This window comes from Saimiri boliviensis, chromosome 3 (assembly GCF_048565385.1).
Source record: "Saimiri boliviensis isolate mSaiBol1 chromosome 3, mSaiBol1.pri, whole genome shotgun sequence".
In the NCBI taxonomy this organism is placed as follows: domain Eukaryota; kingdom Metazoa; phylum Chordata; class Mammalia; order Primates; family Cebidae; genus Saimiri; species Saimiri boliviensis.
The window spans coordinates 172,440,735-172,461,587 of NC_133451.1; the positions used below are offsets into that span (position 1 = coordinate 172,440,735).

A 20,853-nucleotide genomic window follows, 5' to 3' on the forward strand; every position below is an offset into this window, starting at 1 on the left:
CATACAGAAGTTTGTTTTACCTGTCTTTTTCCTTTCAAACATTTGGGAAGCTTTAGAAACCACATTTTATATGATTCTGGGATGTAGGTTTGGTATTTGGAATGCATACTTTTGTGAAATGGAGATTAATAAAAACAGAGTAGTAACTACTCAAGCAAAACCAAGAACTGCAGGAAGAAGCAAGTGCTGATCGAATAATGTGAATGGCTACAGTTTAAATCTCTAAAACATACAATATATGACATTCAGTTGTATTTCCTGTATAATAACTCCTTAATGTAGTAATTTTTATACCAAAGATAATATTATATAGTAATCTATGCACACCTATTTAATTCATGATTGCTTATATAATTGTAATATTATTATTCTTATATACTTAATCTGTCACTGTTATTCTTTTTTTTTTTTTTTTTTTTTTAGGTGGATTCTCACTTTGTTGCCCAGGCAGGAGTGCAGAGGCGCAATCTCAGCTCACTGCAACTTCTTCCTCCTGGTTTCAAGTGATTCTCCTGCCTCAGCCTCCCAAGTAGCTGGGATTACAGGTGCACATTACCACACAGTCTAATTTCATATTGTTAGTAGGGGGTGTCACCATGTTGGCTAGGCTGTCTCAAACTCCTGACCTCAGGTGATCCGCCCATGTTGGCCTCCCAAAGGCATGAGTCACTGCACCTGGCCTGTCACTGTTATTGTTGAACACTACTGTCAGTCAATACTCCTAGGCATTTATTTTTCTTTATTATATTAAGTAAAAAATGGTTTATAAGTTGTTGGATTTGCTGGATTCTTTTATACCAGAACATATTGGTTTTCATATTTTAAGATGAAAAAAATGCTCATTTCTCTTCTGCAAACTAGTAAACTAGTAAGAAGCTGTAGCTGTTTTGCAGATTTCCTAAGTCAAGCATAAGTAAACTTGAGTGCTACCCTTTTGTCTATCTACAATTTAGCTTGAATAGAAAGCCACGTTATGCCAAATCATCTGTAACACAAGAAGCTTGACACCAGCTGTTTGGAAAGTTGCACTATATGACCAGGTATTGAACACTCAGGAACATAAGCATGCATCTTGGGGAAAGTTATTGAATAGCTAATGCAAGGCAGATTGTATTATAGTAATAAACTGAAGAGCCAAAAGTAAGACTGAAGTCAGTTAGAAAAGAGTTGTGTTGGTTTGTTTTTGCTTAGCATAGGGGTCACATCAGTTCATCATGTAGACTCCTATCAGAGCAAACTACCTGCAGTTCCTTAATATGCCACACTTTTCTGTAAATCAGTGCCTTTACCACAGACTCGTACTTTCCAAAAATTATCTCCATCTACTTCTTTAACTGTTGAGCTTCTACTTATCCTTTTTGACTCAACTAAAACAATCCCCAGGTGGAAAGTTCTCTCACTCTCCTCTATTTCAATGGCACATTGTCTGTATCTGTACCCACATTACAGTATATATTCCATTGCTTATTGAAACTGCTTACTTGCTGATTTTGTCCCCTGGAAGTCAGAAACTATGGCTTCTTCATCCCTGCATTTCCAGTATCCCATATAGTGCCTGGCACTTTGGAAACAGAAAACAATGTTTGTTTGTGTTTTAATAAAGGCAGTACTTACAGCAGTGAGATAAAGAGAATAATAAGAATATTGACAAAGGAATATTATTTGGTGGTGTTATAAATGAAGAAACATATGATTCTCTACAAAGTAATACATTTTACTAGCTTAGGAGTATAAAAGATGTCAATGTGTTTAGAATTGATAGCAAAGTAAGTAGGCATCTTTTGATATAATGTTAAGAATTATTAGACAGAAGGTAGCAAATGAATGTAAACATGGTAAGTGCAAAGACTGTGATGAAAAGATCCTTTAAATGTAGCCAGACAGAAAATTTTAAAACAGTTTTAGGAGAGAAAGAAGATCCAATGAATATATCAAAAACTGCACTACCAGTGAGGAAGAATATCCTATTATCATGCCCATATTAAGAAATGAGGCAAACAGAAAATGATGAAAACACTATTTTATGATTAGATATAAAAACATCATGAGAATACAGATCATGGAAGAAAAATTATTAAAGCAAATGATCAGATAATTCAAGTAGAATAAAGAAAAGTAGTAAGCTGGATATTGAGAGAGGAAAGGAGCAACTAAACTGGTAAAGGGATGTGCAATGAAAGCCAAGGTGGGAGCTAGAAATGACCTAGGTATGTTTGAGGACCAGAAAGAAGACCAGCCCCAGGAAGACAAAATGCTGTTCTGAAAGGTGTAGATGTTTGGGTTAACATTGAAAATTTGAGTTGAAATATACAAAACTTTTTATTTCATAGATCTTCAAGTTTTTTTTTTTTTTTTTTTTTTTTTTTTTTTTTGTGGTGCTGACTGAGATAAACCAAACTAACTCCATCTGAGATGTAGACCTAACTGACTCCATCTTAGCTTCTCCCCTCACCACGTCTCCCCCAGGTGCACAACTAGGTCACGCTGTGCATCTCCAGGTCACCCTGTGCCCAGAATCTTGCAGCCGTTGTAACCGCATCCTGCTTGGCAAGTCCCTTGCTCATTGTGATCAACTCTCTTAGTAACGAACAATCATGAGAACTTCCACCTCCCCTGGTTACCAGTTTCCTCCCCTTACTTGCTTATTCTGCTTCTGTAAAGTTCTGCTTTGCCCCTTAATAGAAAAGGAAATCACACTTCTTCCTCGGGGCTGAGAGATTTGAGCGTGAACTGACTCTCGGACACTGGCAATAAAGGATTCATGATTCGAACTCAGAGTGCAGCGCTTCCCATTTAACATGCTCAGTTATAACACTGACAGCCATGCAAATGGATATTTAACTCAAAATGAAATACAGAGCCTTCTAGGAAAAGAGACACCAGAACAAGAACAACTGGAGCTATTAGATGCTGATAACAAGAAGATATATTCCTCCCTGAAACTAATAAGAGCATTGGACTGACTGGTAAGAGGATTCAAGAGCTGGAATATCAATAATGGTCAAGTGACAAGTAGTCTTGAACAATGTTCTGTATTATAGTCGAAAATTAACAAACAACCCACATTTTCAATTGTTAGTTTATAATTGAAATCCAAAAAGCAAAGCTTATAGAAAAACCTGAAAAGTAGCAATAAACCTGGCATCCCAAGCCATACACAAGGATAGAGTTTAAAAAACTAACAATCGGCCGGGCGCGGTGGCTCAAGCCTGTAATCCCAGCACTTTGGGAGGCCGAGGCGGGTGGATCACAAGGTCGAGAGATCGAGACCATCCTGGTCAACATGGTGAAACCCCGTCTCTACTAAAAATACAAAAAATTAGCTGGGCATGGTGGTGCGTGCCTGTAATCCCAGCTACTCAGGAGGCTGAGGCAGGAGAATTGCCTGAACCCAGGAGGCGGAGGTTGCGGTGAGCCGAGATCGCGCCATTGCACTCCAGCCTGGGTAACAAGAGCGAAACTCCGTCTCAAAAAAAAAACAAACAAAAAAAAAACTGACAATCATTGTTTAATTGCATGAATAGATGGGTTATATATTTGCAAGCTATATATTTAGTTTCCTTTCGTACTTCATAATAGGATTTTAGGATGGCACTCTTAATACTGTTAAACTTTAAAGCTTGAGTATTATAAAGTGGTGATATAAGGCTACTACTCATTTCAAGAAATAAGAAATTAAATCAACATAAATATGTGAAATTTTAATGAATCTAAAATACCTTTAAAAATTGTAATGTTTCCTCATCTCATTCTTTTCTATTTCATTTTCATAGAATATCTTACGTAATTTGAACAGATTTACTGTACATATCTAGGAGCAGTTTCTCAACCAGTGAGGAAGAACAAACATACTAGACCTGGCATCTGAAAGCTGGTAGGTGAATAGAACACACGACTATCAAATAAAATTCCATGTTACCTAATGCTAAATTTACTTATGATTGGAGAACAAAAAATTGTTACATTTCTGTCATTTACCTCTGATATAATAAATGATAGACAGCAGAGAGATGTTCTGCACCTTGTCTTGATATGCACAAACATATGAGTTGGTGCCACCTACACTTTCAGTGGTATACCCACATTGCCAGATAGGAAATCCATTTCTGTTGAAATCTACATCACTAAAACATGCATGACATGATATGGCCCATATGCCTATAGATGCCTAGATATTCCCAAAGTCTTGCACTTGGCAAATTCCATTGACATCTTTGGGTCTTACATTCAAGACCTTTCAAGTTCTTTGCTTGATTTTTTATCTTTCCCACCTTCTCTCAGATGAAATGATAATAATAAAAAGATGGATGACCATTCCAAAATATAGATTGCATAGTTGGGGGCCCCACTTATCCAATTTAGATCAGCCTCTCTGGAACATCACTGAAAAATACCAAGTGGAATAAAAATACATTTTGAAAAGTATAAGAGGAATTCTGAGGTAGTTTTTGATCTGTAATCACTCACTGCTGCTTTCTTCCCAGATTATCCTGGCCTTTGCTATCCACAGCTTTCTGTTCATTGTTATAAGGAAGATGATTACTGCTGTGATCCTAGATTCAGATATGTTTTTGAATACCTGCCATCTATTTGTTTTGTGCTTTGCTTGTGCTCTAGCAGACATCTGGCTGTAGTTCTAGCATATTGTAACATTGGGGATATGAGCGATGTTAAGTGAAATTTACAGAATCAGAGACAATGCTCATTTTCTGATGCAAAGGGATCCTATTAGGAGCACCAAGAATAAATGTTTGAGGCAGGTGTCCACAGTGGAAAGCCAACATCTCTATTTGTACAAGGTAGTTGTCTAAAAATTTTAACTGACCAAGTTGGGGATACGAAGGGGCATATGTGGCTTGAGAGTTTAGAGACCATTGAGCTATGCCTCACATACGTCATGCACTGCCACATCCAGAGCTCCACACAGTGCCCTGAGGGAGTGCCATGCTCATTCAGTGGTAGCCCTCCTCCCAATACCCGTAAGAAGCACCATATGCACATCCATTGTTTTCGTTCTTACATCCTAAATGGCATTTATCTAGTACAGATAAAAGATTTTTTAAAAGGCTAGATATTCTCTTGGTTTGCATGTGTAAATTAGAATGTTTGAGGTGATTGTGTTTCCACATTGTTAAAAATAATAAAAAATACAAAGCATCCGGCTGGGCACAGTGGCTCACACCTGTAATCCCAGCACTTTGGGAGGCCAAGGTGGATGAATCACTGGAGGTCAGGAATTCAAGAAGATGCTGGCCAACATGGGGAAACCCCGTAACTACTAAAAATACAAAAATTAGCTGAGTTTGGAGGAGCACATCTGTAGTTCCAGCTACCCAGGAGGCTGAGGCAGGAAAATCGCTTGAACCTGGGAGGAGGAGGTTGCAGTGAGCCAAGATTGTGCCACTGCCCTCCAGTCTGGGCAACAGAGCGAGACTCTGTCTTGAAAAAAAAAAAAAAAATTATTAGATACACATTTGATACATAGGCACAATCTATGCACCATAAACTTGAAAAGGATAAGGTAGCTTGGAAAATACCTAAGAATAATAGAAAACCAAAGAGGAAACTGAAAGCTTAGCAGCAAGAAGCTGGGAGAGAACAGGTAAGGAAGGGTATGTCGTGTCAGTAGTATGAAATCTAGATCTGGGGTATGGCATATTCAAACTCAGAATTAATTGTGCTTTCTCAAATGGTGCAACTGGTGTATCCATTCTCTTGGATTCATAAAATTTACTCAGAGGTACCCAAAGTAAATTTCTTCCTTGCCTTCATCTTCTTTGAGATTGCAAATGAGAAGTCATGTATCAGTTGTAAGAAAAATGTTATTTATACTATAATCTCAATGTAGTTTAAATTTCTAAATCTCAAAATGTTTTTCATTTTAGAATAAGAAGACAGAAGCACAAGAAAGATGAATATATTCAAAGAAGTGACTTGATTTTATTTTGTAACAATTTCACCCTATTTATTCCTAGTATCTTAAGCAAGAATTGTTAACAGAGGGTACATCTGACCAAGTTTCTAAAACTTGCCAGTCCTTTTGAACTTTAGTTTTAAAAAAAGAGTTTTTGTATCTTAAAAGACTTCAAGTTCATAACATTCCCTTTAAAAAAATTGAGAAAGCATTTTAAATGTTTCAAAAATCAAATTTCTAAAGAATTGTGAGGATAGTTTAAATGCTAACTACACATATAAATATATATAAACGGTATTAATAATAAGTATTTTTGTTCAATTTAATATATGTCTTTAGCATTTGTTTTTTCTAATGACCCAAACTTACTTGTTCACTTTGCTACTTTTAAGAACCTTTGCTTTGCCTTGTTACTCATAAGTTGAACCTCTCATTATACCCAGAGGGCAGAATCCAGATTGGAAGCAGAATTGAGAATCTTTAATATTTCATAGTGTTGGACTTTTCTGGATGTCTGATCTCTGCCAGTTCCTTTGATTTGTAGACAAAATAAGTTACCCAGAGATACACACCCTTGCTAATTTGAAGTTTAATGTTACTTTGCAATTTATCGAATGCATTTACATTCAAAGGTTTTCATTTTCTGTTAAAAGTAAAGAATATTCATGGCCTTCAGCCAAAGTCCTACAAGGGTAACTAAAGCAAAATTATCATGAACATATGAAAATCATCCTTTGAACACATTAGATACTCTAATGCAGTACTGCGCTAAGTAAAAGAGTAATAGATCCCTCAATTAAAGTATTATCTATTTGCATAAAGGATCTCAGCAACAAAATTTTTCTCTCTGCATTTTTAGTTATTTTTTACTTCAATGGAAATATGATCCTAAGATTAAGATTAAGCCTCATAGTTTAGTAGGTATTATCTTCTTAATAATACAGATATCGGCCGGACGCGGTGGCTCACGCCTGTAATCGCTGCACTTTGGGAGGCCAAGGCGGCAGATTACTTGAGGCCAAGAGTTGGAGAAGAGTCTGGCCCACATCTCAAAACCCCATCTCTACTAAAACTATGAAAATTAGCTAGGTGTGGTAGTACATGCCTGTTATCCCAGCTACTAGGGAGACTGAGGCAGGAGAATTACTTGAACCAGGGAAGTAGAGGTTGCAGTGAGCCGGGATTGCGCCACTGCACTCCAGTCTGAGCTACAGAGTGAGGCTGTCTCCAAATAAATAAACTAATTAAGTAAATATTAAACTGACACAGTGGAACTCAAGTCACCTCTGCTCTTAGGAATATGGAATAATCACTGCACAAAATAGGGTTCCTGAAAAGTGAAAACAAATTGTAGATAGAAACTAACACATAAATAAAACAGTTTTAATTCTATAAAATTCAGCAAGAACTTCAGGTTTTATTGGTTAATGAAAAACCTGAGATAACATTATTACCTGAGATTAATGTTGATGTTGGACTTCTTTAAGTAGACTGACATTATAATTGTTTTATTTGAATAACATAATTCTACCCATAGTTCTGATTTTCCAGTCTGAACTTGGATTATATATTACTCCACTAAAAATAATCTGCTGATTTTCTTATACTAGTAAGAAAGATGACTAATCTCGCAGGCTACAAGATAAATGAATTCTCCCTTACATCATGTCTGCCTTACCCAAAGTGAAGGCATGAGTCACATAAGGATTGTGTGCCTTTGGTTTCCGTATTTTAAAAGCTAGGAATCTTGGTACCAATACACTTACCTGCCCTGCTAACCCTAACTCCGCAACCCAACACCCAAGCGATCAGGGATTTTTAACACTTTGCAGGACTTGTAGAAAAATGACAATATCAATACTTTAATTATGCAGACATCTAAGACCCTTCTAATTAAATTTGCTGGAAAAATGTTTTTGCTGTCAAAAATATCAGTAGTGTCCGCACATGAAACATATGTCTTCAAAAGCTGGCTAAAACATTACCATCTCAGAAGCATGATAAACAGCTCTTTGATGCACATTTTAGAGAAGTTTCAATAATAGAACTCCTATAATTCTCAAACTTCATCATATGAAATGTAGAAGTTTTCAATTTCAGTCTGTTTTTCACTATAACGATTGCAAATAACCATCCTCTAATGTGATTTTTATATTTACAAGCTGTTTGAATTACTTAGAAGCTAGAATAAAATATGAATTATACTTTCAATAAAACAGATTGCTGAATTATCCCTTGAGATTTTTCTTTAACTTATTTTGATTCTTTCATTTACAAACCTTTTATTTTTGAACTGGAGTTGTTCAGTTTTAATAGCATTGGGGAATGGGTGAGTAGTTGAGTTTTGAAGAGAATCTCTAGCTTCAAGCATGAACTATTACTTTAACCCAAACATCAGCTCTTACAAACCCCAGACATCCAAATCCTGCCCTCATGTCTCTGTGGAGGGATATTAGAAGTTGCCACCCTAGAGGAAAAATGTCTTCTCATTTGTGTTTGACATGATGACAGCCAGCTATGGAAATATTTTAATAGTTGCAGAAACTCTTTCTAAATAATAAATGAATAAATACCTTCTTGAAAACTTTACTTTATTATAGACTCTAGCTCAAGTGTGGAAAATTTAAAAATTAACCTATTTACCAAAGCTAACAATAATCTTACTAGAAAAAAAAAAAAAAAAAAAAAAAAAAAAAAACAGACAACAACAACAATAATCAGTGAATACCTACAATTAACATTCTTAATTCTGGAACAGAATTTTAAGATTAACGTTGATGTCCTCGTAAGGTAAATTCCTCTGTTTAACAATAAAAAAAAAAAAAAAACACAGTCTCACATTTAATACATTGTTTCCACACTCATATATACATACAAAAGTTGGGAGACCTTTCTTAGAAACACGTTTAATATATATATATATAATATTATGAAATAAAATCTGAATAAAAATTTTATTCCAAGAACACTTCTCTATTTTAAATCATGTTTATTATTTAAGTTTTTATCACAGTGGAGATTAACTTATGCTTAATCATCCAATCAGTGCCTACTGTCAACTTAATCAAATTCCAAAAAAGTAAAACCAACTCATTCATACACTCTAAGTCTTCTTACAATCCCACCATTCATTGCCTGTATGTTTTTTCCCTTTTAACGGCAACATCGTAATAAGATTGTGAAAAGGTATAACTAATAGGTTTCTATGTAGGTATAATACCATTTCTTCAAGTATTCAGAGAGCAGTACATTTGTCTGCATTGTACATTAGAAAACTACTTGTGACATTATTTCTAAGTACAGGAGAACAGCTCCTGGTGGGAGAGTAATGAAGTTGTTTGTCATAGTGTATGCCAAGGATTTACAGCATTCTAGAATTTTCACAACTCTTCCATGTTAGTGAATGACATTAGGTAAATGTTGTATTTGCCTACTCTCAGCTGTCAAATGTGGGATTTCAAACTACAAACAAATAAAGCATACACTCAACCAACAAGGGTAGTGCAAGTGCTAAGTAAACAGAATGACATGGAATAAATTCATAGTTGCCAACTAGTGAGTGCTTCAGCAGTGAGGCCCTGATTTTATGTCTGTGACTTGCATCCCTGTTCTCAAATGAATACTGTCACTGTTCCATGTCAGCCACAATGACCAGAAAAGGCTGCTGAGGTGGGGTCTGAGGGAATAAGGAGGATGACTGGAACTCATTTTTACAAACAAGGGGTACAATTTATCTGTCATGTCTGTATACAGTGTAAAGTAGGATTTGTTAACAAGATCTCAAACCTCTCCAGACAAAGCAGGCACCAATATGGAAAACTGAAAATGTTCCATTTAAAAGAATTTAATATTGGCACCTAATATAGATTGTGTGGCCTAAGCAATAACAGGGATCAGAAGATGGTTTTTTTTTAAAGGTAAAAATTTGGAAATGTACCACCTGAACATTCAAAAGTTACATCATAGAAAAGCCATCCAACAGTTACATAAACATTCAACAATACAATGGTGCTGTTTAAAAATGCCCTAGAAGGAATAATCTTCAGTACTTTGAACAAAGTCAGAATTTCATTGCTTTGTCTTACTTATGCATTTAACATAATATTACTCATTAAGGTGAAATAGAAAAAACTGTGAAATTCTTCTAGAAGAAAATTATTGGTATTGGGAAAACAAAATGTGAAAACCAATGTATACATTTACTTAATTACATGTTTTTCCCCCAGAAGTGGCCATCCTCTATCAGAAAAGAAAACAAGAACAAAACAACAAAAAACTAAAACAAAAAATACAAAAGAATAAAAAGTGTGCCATTCTTTTTTTCTTTTCTTCCTCTGCATCCAGTTTTGGGGGAAAGTGTTCTTTCATGGTAGTGTTCTGAGTTCACACATATTAAATGCTAGAAAAGAAACCTCTGGATCCTGACTATCTTTTTGCTTTATCTTGAATGTGTTGTACCCTCAACAAATGTAACAAGCAGCCAGTAAAAATTCTCCTAATTAGGACACATACATACACACACACACACACACACACACACACACACAGACACACAAACTTATTAAGTAAAATGAAACCATTTCTGATCTGGGACACACACGTATCAAGATTTAAAACTAAGGTCTGACATAGTCACTTAATTGATTTAAATAATTAAGGCTTCTAAAAGGTTCAGTGCCAAAACTCTCTGCATCAGTATTTGAATAAAATACACTTTTGCATTTTAGGTTTGTGCTTTTTACAGCCATCTTAATTCCACAGAATTTCATTAGTAAGATCTCATACGGGTGTGTTAGAATTGTTTACTGATGTTTTACTTTTAGTAGCTGTTAGACTAAATAATAGCAATAAAAATTCAATGAGTGAACCAATTTATTTCTATCACGTGGGCTGTTGGCTCATTTCACTTTCTTTTCATGTTTAATATGGCCATTTCTTTTGTACTTGCCATTGAGGATTCCATTGTGGTAATGTCCATTAACTGTGCTATGTCTACTTCTAGACCACAGACTTTTGGTTTTTCTGCAGATAAATTTTGTCACCCAAGACAAGAGAAAGTAAAACAAGGCAGCACCAAGCAAAAGCACAAAGGCAATATCCAGTAAAAAATACTGACAAAAAGAGATTTGATGGACAGCGGCACGTAGGTGGTGGGCTCCATTGTGACGAATAATATAATCTATCCAATAGATAGTTCGATTGACAGGGTGACCAGGTTGATCCTTGTGAATTTCTGAAAGCTTCTGGGCCCTCTGACGGTAGCTATGGAGAGGGGACAAAACACAGAATGTTGATGTTTATAATAAACGTCTGTATTTATGGATAACTCCATTTAAAAAGGGGAAATAACAAAAACAACTATTCTTTATTAAGTACTTTGCATGCACAAGCACTATGTTAAGTGCTTTAGGCACATTATCTTACGTTAACTCAATAAAATATATTTTAAATTGGTGAGAAAAATGAAAATCAGAGAGACTAAGTAATTTGATTATGTTACAAAGTAGAGACCCAGAATTTTCTGACTCCCAACTCTATCCTGTTTCCACACGACATTACATATAGATTTTCTCTCCACATACTTTTAAATAGTATAAAGCCACAAGTCTCAACCAGGTTGGAAAGTAAATTTATTAGATTCTAAAAGAAAGATGGAAAAAAAGATACAGAACTTCATTCTACCACTTTTTTTTAGCAATGATATTTTTGTTTTAATTTAAAATAACGTTAAATATGGGGTGAAGATATACTTATTAAAGAGATTAAAAAAAGAGTTGAGAAACACCTTGAAGTCAGATTTGATGTTATACACAGTATATATGTACAGATAGTACATGCATGTATATATGTATAAAGAAAAAACCCTCTTAAATGGCTAAGAAAACAAGGAAAATGAGGAATCACATAGTGATAAAATACAAGCATTTTATTTTAATCTAAAAACATGTGACTGCACATTCCTGTGCCAATCTTTGACAAATGGCTGAAGTCCCGTTGCATGAATCCCTGACTGAACTTTGTATTGTTTAGACATAAAAAATAATTTCCACCTTAAGAGATACAAAATCTATCATGGATGATATAGCACTATTGAGTTTTGCATTATAGGAGAACAAAAGATTGGACACGTGTGAAGATAAGTCAAGACAAGAGTGTAAACTAAGTCATAAAAGTGGGAGAGTGAGAATATCCTCAGAACAAATTCATTTGGAGAGTATAAAGTTTAGTCAGAAATTAGATTGGAAGAAGACATGTCTTCCCCATGGGTATTCTGAATGACAAGATATAATAGCTTCTTTCTTAGAACCAAGAAGCCATTAGATGAGGGAGACTGCCTGTTAAACCAGAAGGAAGATACTCATGGTGGAGAGTCCATTAAAAAGACCTCAACAATGGCCAATGAAAGACTGACATGTTGACAGGAATTGGTAAGAATGTGGATTAAATGTGAAAGGAAAGGGAGAAATCCTATGTAACTGCAATGTTTCCAGTTTGAATGACTCACACGGCAGAGTTAATTAACAGACATAGTAACAGAGAACACAGGACGTGCTGTTGGAAATGACTACAGTTTGGAATGCAATGAAAGTAAAGGTGAGAAAGCAGCTTGAAATGTCAGGATGGAGCTATGAGATTACAAAGTCTAATGAAAAATCTACTCAGATATTTAAGAGTTGATTTGATCTTTATTTTTTATGGTTTGATGCTAGACCTAAACATTAACAATTATGCAAACAAATTTGAAAGGCAGTGGACAGAAGGTTGTTAGGCGAGAGGAAAAAAGCAAATTAAAGCTATTACATAAGAGCATGTAATTAACAGGCAAGTTTTCTCTCTCATCAATGCCTCATAAGAGAATTACGACCATATAATAAATCTAGTAGTTTTAAAAATATAAAAGCCTCACCAAATATTAAAAGGCCATCCTCCCTTGCTTTGTAATTTATCATAATTTCTAACTGATGATAAAAGGGAAACTAGAAAGTTTCTATTACTCCATTTTATGAGAAAAGGAGTCTCTTTAAAATACAAAAATGAAATGTGACATCTTAGAAAATAAAATCCAACCTTCTATTTTAACAAAGATGGAAAAGGAGGATAAAAACAATCTTAAGTGTTCAGGTTCCTTAATGTCACTGTGTATATAACCCTTTCTATAGAGATGATTAAACAGATTAAAGAGATGCTTCTGTGGGAAAACTGACTTCGTGCACTCTTGAATTAATTATTAACTCATATGGAACTTCAATATTTCATAGATCACTAAAGGTCACAGATCACTAAAGCTCTTGGCATCTGTCTCAGTTTATCTGAACAAGGACTTTCATCGGTGAGACTCTTAGTCCCACCTAGGAGTAGACTCATAAAGCTGGATTGCAGCTGGGCACGGTGGCTCACGCCTGTAATCCCAGCACTTTGGGAGGCCAAAGTGGGTGGATTATCTTGAGGTCAGGAGTTGGAGACCAGCCTGACCAATATGATGAAACCTCGTCTCTACTAAAAATACAAAAATTAGCCAAGCATTATGGCATGCAGCTATAATCCCAGCAACTCGACAGGCTGAGACAGGAGAATCACTTGAACCCTGAAGGTGGGCTGTAATGAGCCAAGATCATGTCATTGCACTTCATTCAGCCTGGGCAACAAGAGTGAAATGCCATCTCAAAAAAAAAAAAAAAGTTGATTGCTTACTAATTTGATTTCGTATGACTATTCTATTCAGAGGAGGTCTATGGATCAACTGGAAAGGAATATTAGAGACTTCCGATAAATTTGTGAGGGGTATGCATTTTCCATGCTAAAATTGACCTCAAATTTAGTGCAGTGGCATTGTCCTATGAGCCCTGTTTACTTCACAATTCAAAGTTCCTTCCAGCAAGAATATGAATGTTGTAAAAAAAAAAAAATAGTGTGATTAAAATAGTCACTTGAGACATTTCTAAGTTAGTCCAAGGGATCTCTTAAATAAAGCCCTTTAAATAAAACAATTACCTTTTATGGGGTTCATATACACATTAAATATTATAAAAGTATTAATATCTTCTATGAAAAGTTGACCAAAGTTTCGATATGTGCTAAGTTAATAATCAACTCTCCATCTTTCTAACTTATCATGTAACAATAACAGCTCCAGACTCAAAAGAAACCTCTCAAACATACAAAAAAAAAAAAAGTAGGTTTTTATTAAATGAATCCAAAGCATTAGGAAGCAGAAATGTAAGATGTGTAACTACACTTAAGTTGAAGGTTTAAAAAAAGAAATACTTCTTGGGTTGTTTTTTTTTCTTCTTCTTCTAAAAAGAGAAAATGGGATACATGTGCAGAATGTGCAGGTTTGTTACATAGGTATACACATGTCATGGTGGTTTGCTGCACCTATTGACCCATCCACTAAGTTCCCTCCCCCAACCTCCCAGCCCCCAACAGGCCCTGAGGCATTGTTCCCCCATGTCTCATGTGTTCTCATTGTTCAACTTCCACTTATGAGTGAGAACATGTAGTATTTAGTTTTCTGTTCCTGTGTTTGTATGCTGAGGATGATGCTTCATTCATGTCTTTGCAAAGAATATGATCTCATTCCTTTTTAATGCTGCATGGTATTCCATGGTGCATATGTACCACATTTTCTTTATCCAGTCTATCATCAATGGGCATTTGGGTTGGTTCCATGTCTTTGCTATTATAATTGGGCTGCAATAAACATACATGTATATGTGTCTTCACAGTAGCATGATTTGTATTTCTTTGGGTATATACCCAGTAATGGAATTGCTGGGTCAAATGGTATTTCTGGTTCTAGATCCTTGAGGAATCACCATAGTATCTTCCACATGGTTGACCTAATTTACATTCCCACCAACAGTGTAAAGCATTCCTATTTCTCCACAGCCTCACCAGCATCTATTGTTGTCTGACTTTTTAATAATCACCATTTTGACTGGTGTGAGATAGTATCTCATTGTGGTTTTGATTTGCATTTCTCTGATGATCATTGATGTTGAGCTTTTTTTCCCATGCTTGTTGGCCACATAAGTGTCTGTTCATATCCTTTGTCCACTTTTTGATGGGGTCGTTTTTTTCTTGTAAATATATTTAAGTTCTTTTTAAATTCTGGATAGTAGACCTTTGTCAGATGAATAGATTGCAAAAATTTTCTCCCATTCTGTAAGTTGCCTGTTCACTTTGATCATAGTTTCTTTTGCTGTGCAGAAGCTCTTTGGTTTATTTAGATCCCATTTGCCAATTTTGGCTTTGGCTGCAATTGCTTTTGATGTTTCAGTCATGAATGTTCATGTCCTGAATGATATTGGACATGGTTTTCTTCTAGGGTTTTTATGGTTTGGGGCTTTACATTTAAGTCTTTAATCCATCTTGAGTTAATTTTCATGTAAGGTGTAAGGAAGGGGTCCAGTTTTAGTTTTCTGCATATGGCTAGCCAGTTTTCCCAGCATCATATACTGAATAGGACATCCATGCCCCATTGCTAGTTTTTGGCAGGTTTGTAGATCAGATGGTTGTAGATGTCTGTTGTAATTTCTGAGGTCTCTGTTCTGCTCCACTCGTCTATATGTCTGTTTTGGTACCAGTACCATGCTATTTTGGTTACTGTAACCTTGTAGTATAGTTCGAAGTCAGGTAGTATAATGTCTCCAGCCTTTTTTTGTGTGTGCTTAGGATTGTCTTGGGTATATGGGGTCTTCTTTGATTCCATATGAAATTTAAAATAGTTTTTTTGAACTCTGTGAAGAATATAAATGGTAGTTTGATGGGAATAGCATTGAATCTATAAATTACTTTGGGCAATATGGCCATTTTCACAATATTGATTTTTCCTGTCCATGAGGATGGAATTTTTTTCATTTGTTTGTGTCCTCTCTTATTTCATTGAGCACTGGTTTGTAGTTCTCCTTGAAGATGTCCTTCACATCCCTTGTCAGCTGTATTCCTGGGTATCTTATTCTCTTTGTACTGATTGTTGAATGGGAGCTCATTCATAATTTGGTTCTCCGCTTGCCTATTGTTGGTGTAAAGGAATGCTTGTGATTTTTGCACATTGATTTTGTATCTTGAGACTGCTGAAGTTCCTTTCAGTTCAATAAGTTTTTGGGCTGAGATGATGGGGGTTTCTAAATATACAATCATGTCATCTACAAACAGAGACAATTTGACTTATTTTCTTCTGATTTGGATATCTTTCTTTCTCTTGCCTGACTGCCCTAGCCAGAACTTCCAATACTATGTTGAACAGAAGTGGTAAGAAAGGGCATCCTTGTCTTGTGCTGTCTTTCAAAGGGAATGCTTCTAGCTTTTACCCATTCAGTATATTGGCTGTGGGTTTGTCATAAATAACTCTTATTATTTTGAGATATGTTCCATCAATATTTAGTTTATCGAGAGGTTTTTACATGAAAGGATACTGAATTTTATCAAAGGCTTCTCTGCATCTATTAAGATAATCACGTGATTTCTGTCATTGGTTCTGTTTATGTGATGGATTATGTTAATAGATTTACATATGTTGAACCAGCCTTGCATCCCAGGAATGAAGCTGACTTGATCATGGTGGATAAATTTTTTGATGTGCTGTTAGATTTGGTTTGCCACTATTTTATTGAGAATTTTTGCATCGATGTTCATCAGAGATATTGGCTTGAAGTTTTCATATTTTGTTGTGTCTCTTCCCAGTTTTGGTATCAGGATGATGGTTGCTTCATAAAAGGAATACTTCTTTTACAGTATTAGTTACTTGGTTTAAACTAGAATATCTCAGACACAATATTAGTGAAGCAAACTAACCTTTTCAATAATTATCACCTGTTAAATGTGGAATAGTATCACATTTGAAACAAAGAAAGATAAATGACTTTAGTTTATATAATGACTTTTAGCAAAGGACATGCTACACAAATCATTGGCATTTTTAAATTGACTACGACATCTTTCTATGTACAAAAGCCTTTCAGTTAAATAGTTAAGGTTTTCAAGTTACATGCAATTAACTCATTATCTGATATGCACACTTTTGGGAATGATATGCACACTTTTGGGAATTATTCACTGCACAGAATAATTCTTAAATAAGCACTTACGTATCTTCAATATTCTATAGCTGGAATTTAATTGCAGTGTGACTTAAGATTGTAACCTGTTCTTGCTCTGATTCAGCCTGGCTCATGCCTCAGAAAACACAGCTGGACTAACTTCCTGTAAATAACCTAGATTTTTGCTCTTTCCTTTTTAACCAACCCAATCTCAGCAGTTCTGCCACTGTTTCCCCATAATTCTACTTAGGACTATATTTTACGAATCTTCCTAAAAGACTGGAAATATACGCGCGCGCACACACACACATACATGAAATAACATCATGTTTTGAAAAGCACACCTTAAAAGAAAAACTACGGATACGCAGGCAACCCTAGTTATGAAACACATTCCTCCAATGCCAGAGCTGTATCTGACATGGGATCCTTTAAGAAACTAAAGCATGAAGGTCACCCCTGAGCTCACATAAAGGCAGCATAACGAACCTCAGTTGAATTCAGCATTTTATATGCAAGCTGCATCTTTTTATATAAAATGATTTTTTTTTATTATTGGTTGTTCCTTAGAATGTGGCAGTGTTTCTCAAGCCAGTGTTAAGCCATATCCCCTGGCTATAAACAGAAAAAGTTATACTCTTCTAATCTTTAATGCTAGTGGAAATGCAAGATAAATTAAATATCATGTCTAAAAATGAAGAAAACTGCTGCTTTGTTTTAAAACTACATAGGCCAGACCTTCACCCTTTGAGATTCATTTGTGAACTAGCTTAACTCAGGACCCATCAAGAATTTGAAAAGCAAAATAAAATAAAGATTCTGCTTCATCATTCACCTGTGTAAATAAATCTCAGTATTTCTGCAATACTCAGTGCTAGGGAAACCCAGCAGCACTGGGCTTATCACACAATACAAAGGGCACTGTCTTGGGAGTCAGACAGTCCTGGCGTCTACTTTGGACTCCTGCTGCTGTGTGAGCCAAATTACTTAAGCTCTCTGAATTTCAAGTGCCCTGCCTGTATAATGTGGGTAATAAACACTATGATATACAGGTGTTACAAGTATGAAAATGAAATAAAGCACACAACCTTTGACACGTGTAGATGCCCAAAGATTGTTCACATTGTATTTTCTCCTTCAGTTTGGAAAATCATGGTAGAATATTATTTGGTATCATAACATGATAGTCAAATGACTGCTGTTTTTATTTTCTAAATTATAGAAAACATGCATAAAGCATTATCACAGGAATCTAAAGGATATTTCCATAATTTCTAATTTATTAACAATCTATTAAAAATAATTGGCTACTGACAATATACTGTGGTGTGTACATTCATCAGCTTTAATGTTAATTGAAACCTTACCTGGGATTATTGATAACTTTCACCAGTGCCTCATAGAGCTCTTTCTCAGTAACTGTCTTCCATTCTAGTAATATCCCCATGCCTTTTGCCTGTACCCTGGTCATAGTATCATAATGGTCTCCAAAGAGTGGAATTCCCACTACAGGCACACCATGATACATAGTTTCAAAAATACTGTTCAAACCACCATGGCTCAGGAAGGCTTTAATCTTTGAATGCCCTGAAGAAAGATGAAAAAGTAAACAACTTACATTATTACTCTACATAAGAGATTTTCCCATAAATTTATTACAAATTGACACTACAGTAAACATTCATTTCAGAAAAAGGATTCCTAAAGGTATAATTTCACCAGTTCAATCTTTGAAAATATACATGTGCCAGGTACAAAATTACTGTTGTGGGAACCATGGTCTCAATGGGGTTCCTGAAGCTCTTCCATTCTCAAGTTTAGTGGAATTGGTTAGTGTCTCTAGCCCTTACACACAAGTGGCTTCCATGACTCTTAGGTCCAACTAAAGGATCTTCCCTAGAAGTGGATTTCGAACTTTATTTTTAGCAAAAACTCCTCTCTTTGAACAAAACCTACCAGGAAGCCCAACAGTAAAAAATAAAGCAGAGCGGCTACGTAGAGAGGAGGGGGCGACTATGAGGGGAGGGGAAAGACACTGATTTGGTTCCCACTTCTCATCCTGGAAGAATCTTTTGATCATAGAAGCTATTAGAGGACTCACAAGGATCATGCCTATTGTTAAAGGATACCAATCTTGGAAAAAGTCAGAGAGCTGAGATTGAGAAGCATAGAGGAGCTATGAACCCGAGGAGGACGTTCAAGAATGGACATTGCAGAAGAGCCTCACAGTAAAAAAACAAAAACAAAAACAAAAACAAAAACAAAAAACATAAAAGAAAGAAAAGAAAAAGGAAAACAATAACAACCGGAAAACCCCTGACACAATAAAGTTTAGATGTTCATACGTAACAGTGTTAACACTGAGATAGCTGATAGTCAAGTTATCTCACTTAAATTTCCTGCTTCTTTCCTATCTTCTAAGGAATCTAACTCATAATAGTAAACCCATAAAAGACTTAAAAAGAAAAAAAAATACAAGTATCAAGAAAGGTAAATTGCCTTGTACTCTTTTTTTCCTCCCGTTTTAGCATCTATAGAATAGTATTATAGGCCGGGCGCGGTGGCTCACGCCTGTAATCCCAGCACTTTGGGAGGCCGAGGTGGGTGGATCACGAGGTCGAGAGATCGAGACCATCCTGGTCAACATGGTGAAACCCCGTCTCTACTAAAAATACAAAAAATTAGCTGGGCATGGTGGCGCGTGCCTGTAATCCCAGCTACTCGGGAGGCTGAGGCAGGAGAATTGCCTGAACCCAGGAGGCGGAGGTTGCGGTGAGCCGAAATCACGCCATTGCACTCCAGCCTGGGTGACAAGAGCGAAACTCCGTCTCAAAAAAAAAAAAAAAAAAAAAAAAAAGAATAGTATTATAATAAGCTAGATGAAAGAAATTGTATACATAAAATTCTTTATGGGTTTTTAGTTATAAAATTCAATTTGCTAAATTTTAGGAGAATTACTATAACTGGATTAAAATACAGTTTCAATTTCTTTTTTTAAAAACAATTTAAAATCAAAGCCACTTTTACATAATGTCAGGCATTAGTAATATGGAATAAATGGTGGTCAATATTGTCAAAAACCTTTTTATAATTTCCTTAATTGATAATATATTAAAGGATACTATGGCATTAAGTTTTTCTAAAAATTTTAATGAATAAAAATTTACATTTTTACTCTCTGTGCTTATCTGAACATTATCTAGAGTTAAATTATCTAGACTCAAACACACTTAAAAGATATGCATATAATGGTTACTATTTTAATTTTGAGAATAAGAATCCCCAAAATTAAATATTGCCCAGTGATTCAGGAGGAAATAGAAGCAGATAATCCAATTAAAGTTAAAATAAATTGACTGTTCCTCTGGTCTTCTGCTTCTCTTTGGTTTCAGATAAATGAATAACTTCTAATTTCTCTTGATTCTCAGACCATCTGTAATAAAACTGTAACCTAAATCTGCATTCTTATTGTTTTAACTGTTCTACTTTCACCTGATTTCTCTAACAGGTATAATATTATTCACTACTAATTTATATAGTTTATTAAGTAAATAACTCTCAGATAATTAAAATTGGTGACTGGTCTAAAAATTTTAATATAGAGACCCAAATGTTTACATTTTACAAATTCTTTTCCAATAAATAAAGACTTAAAATTTTGGCCTCAAATTTAAGACTTGCAATCCTGGATAAAAAACATAATAACTCTACCATATACTACATACATACCATATGAACCTCTCAAGTAAAAAAAATCACATTTATGTATTAAAACCTAACAGCCAAATAAGTAACCACACAGCATTGACTTACCAAGCAGGTCATTCTGTGGTAACCATTCTATGAGTTTAGTGTTGTTTCCCAGATTCTTTGGTTTGGGTCCAGAAAACCTAAAAT

At 35.3% G+C, this 20,853-nt stretch overlaps 1 protein-coding gene across 3 annotated transcripts in view; it reads right to left on the reverse strand.

Annotated features, from left to right (window-relative positions):
- Window positions 1-393: 393 nt before the first annotated feature.
- UGT8 (UDP glycosyltransferase 8) overlaps window positions 394-20,853 on the reverse strand; it is a 90,741-nt gene continuing 70,281 nt past the window's right edge. For all 3 annotated transcript variants that reach the window (XM_003929436.4, XM_010340050.2, XM_074396971.1), the window contains 3 exons: window positions 20,770-20,846; window positions 18,324-18,543; window positions 394-11,176 (listed from right to left, as the gene is read on the reverse strand). In XM_003929436.4, the coding sequence (XP_003929485.1) occupies window positions 10,813-11,176; window positions 18,324-18,543; window positions 20,770-20,846 (661 nt within the window). In that variant the 3' untranslated portion in view covers window positions 394-10,812. The remainder of the gene's footprint in view (window positions 11,177-18,323; window positions 18,544-20,769; window positions 20,847-20,853) is intronic.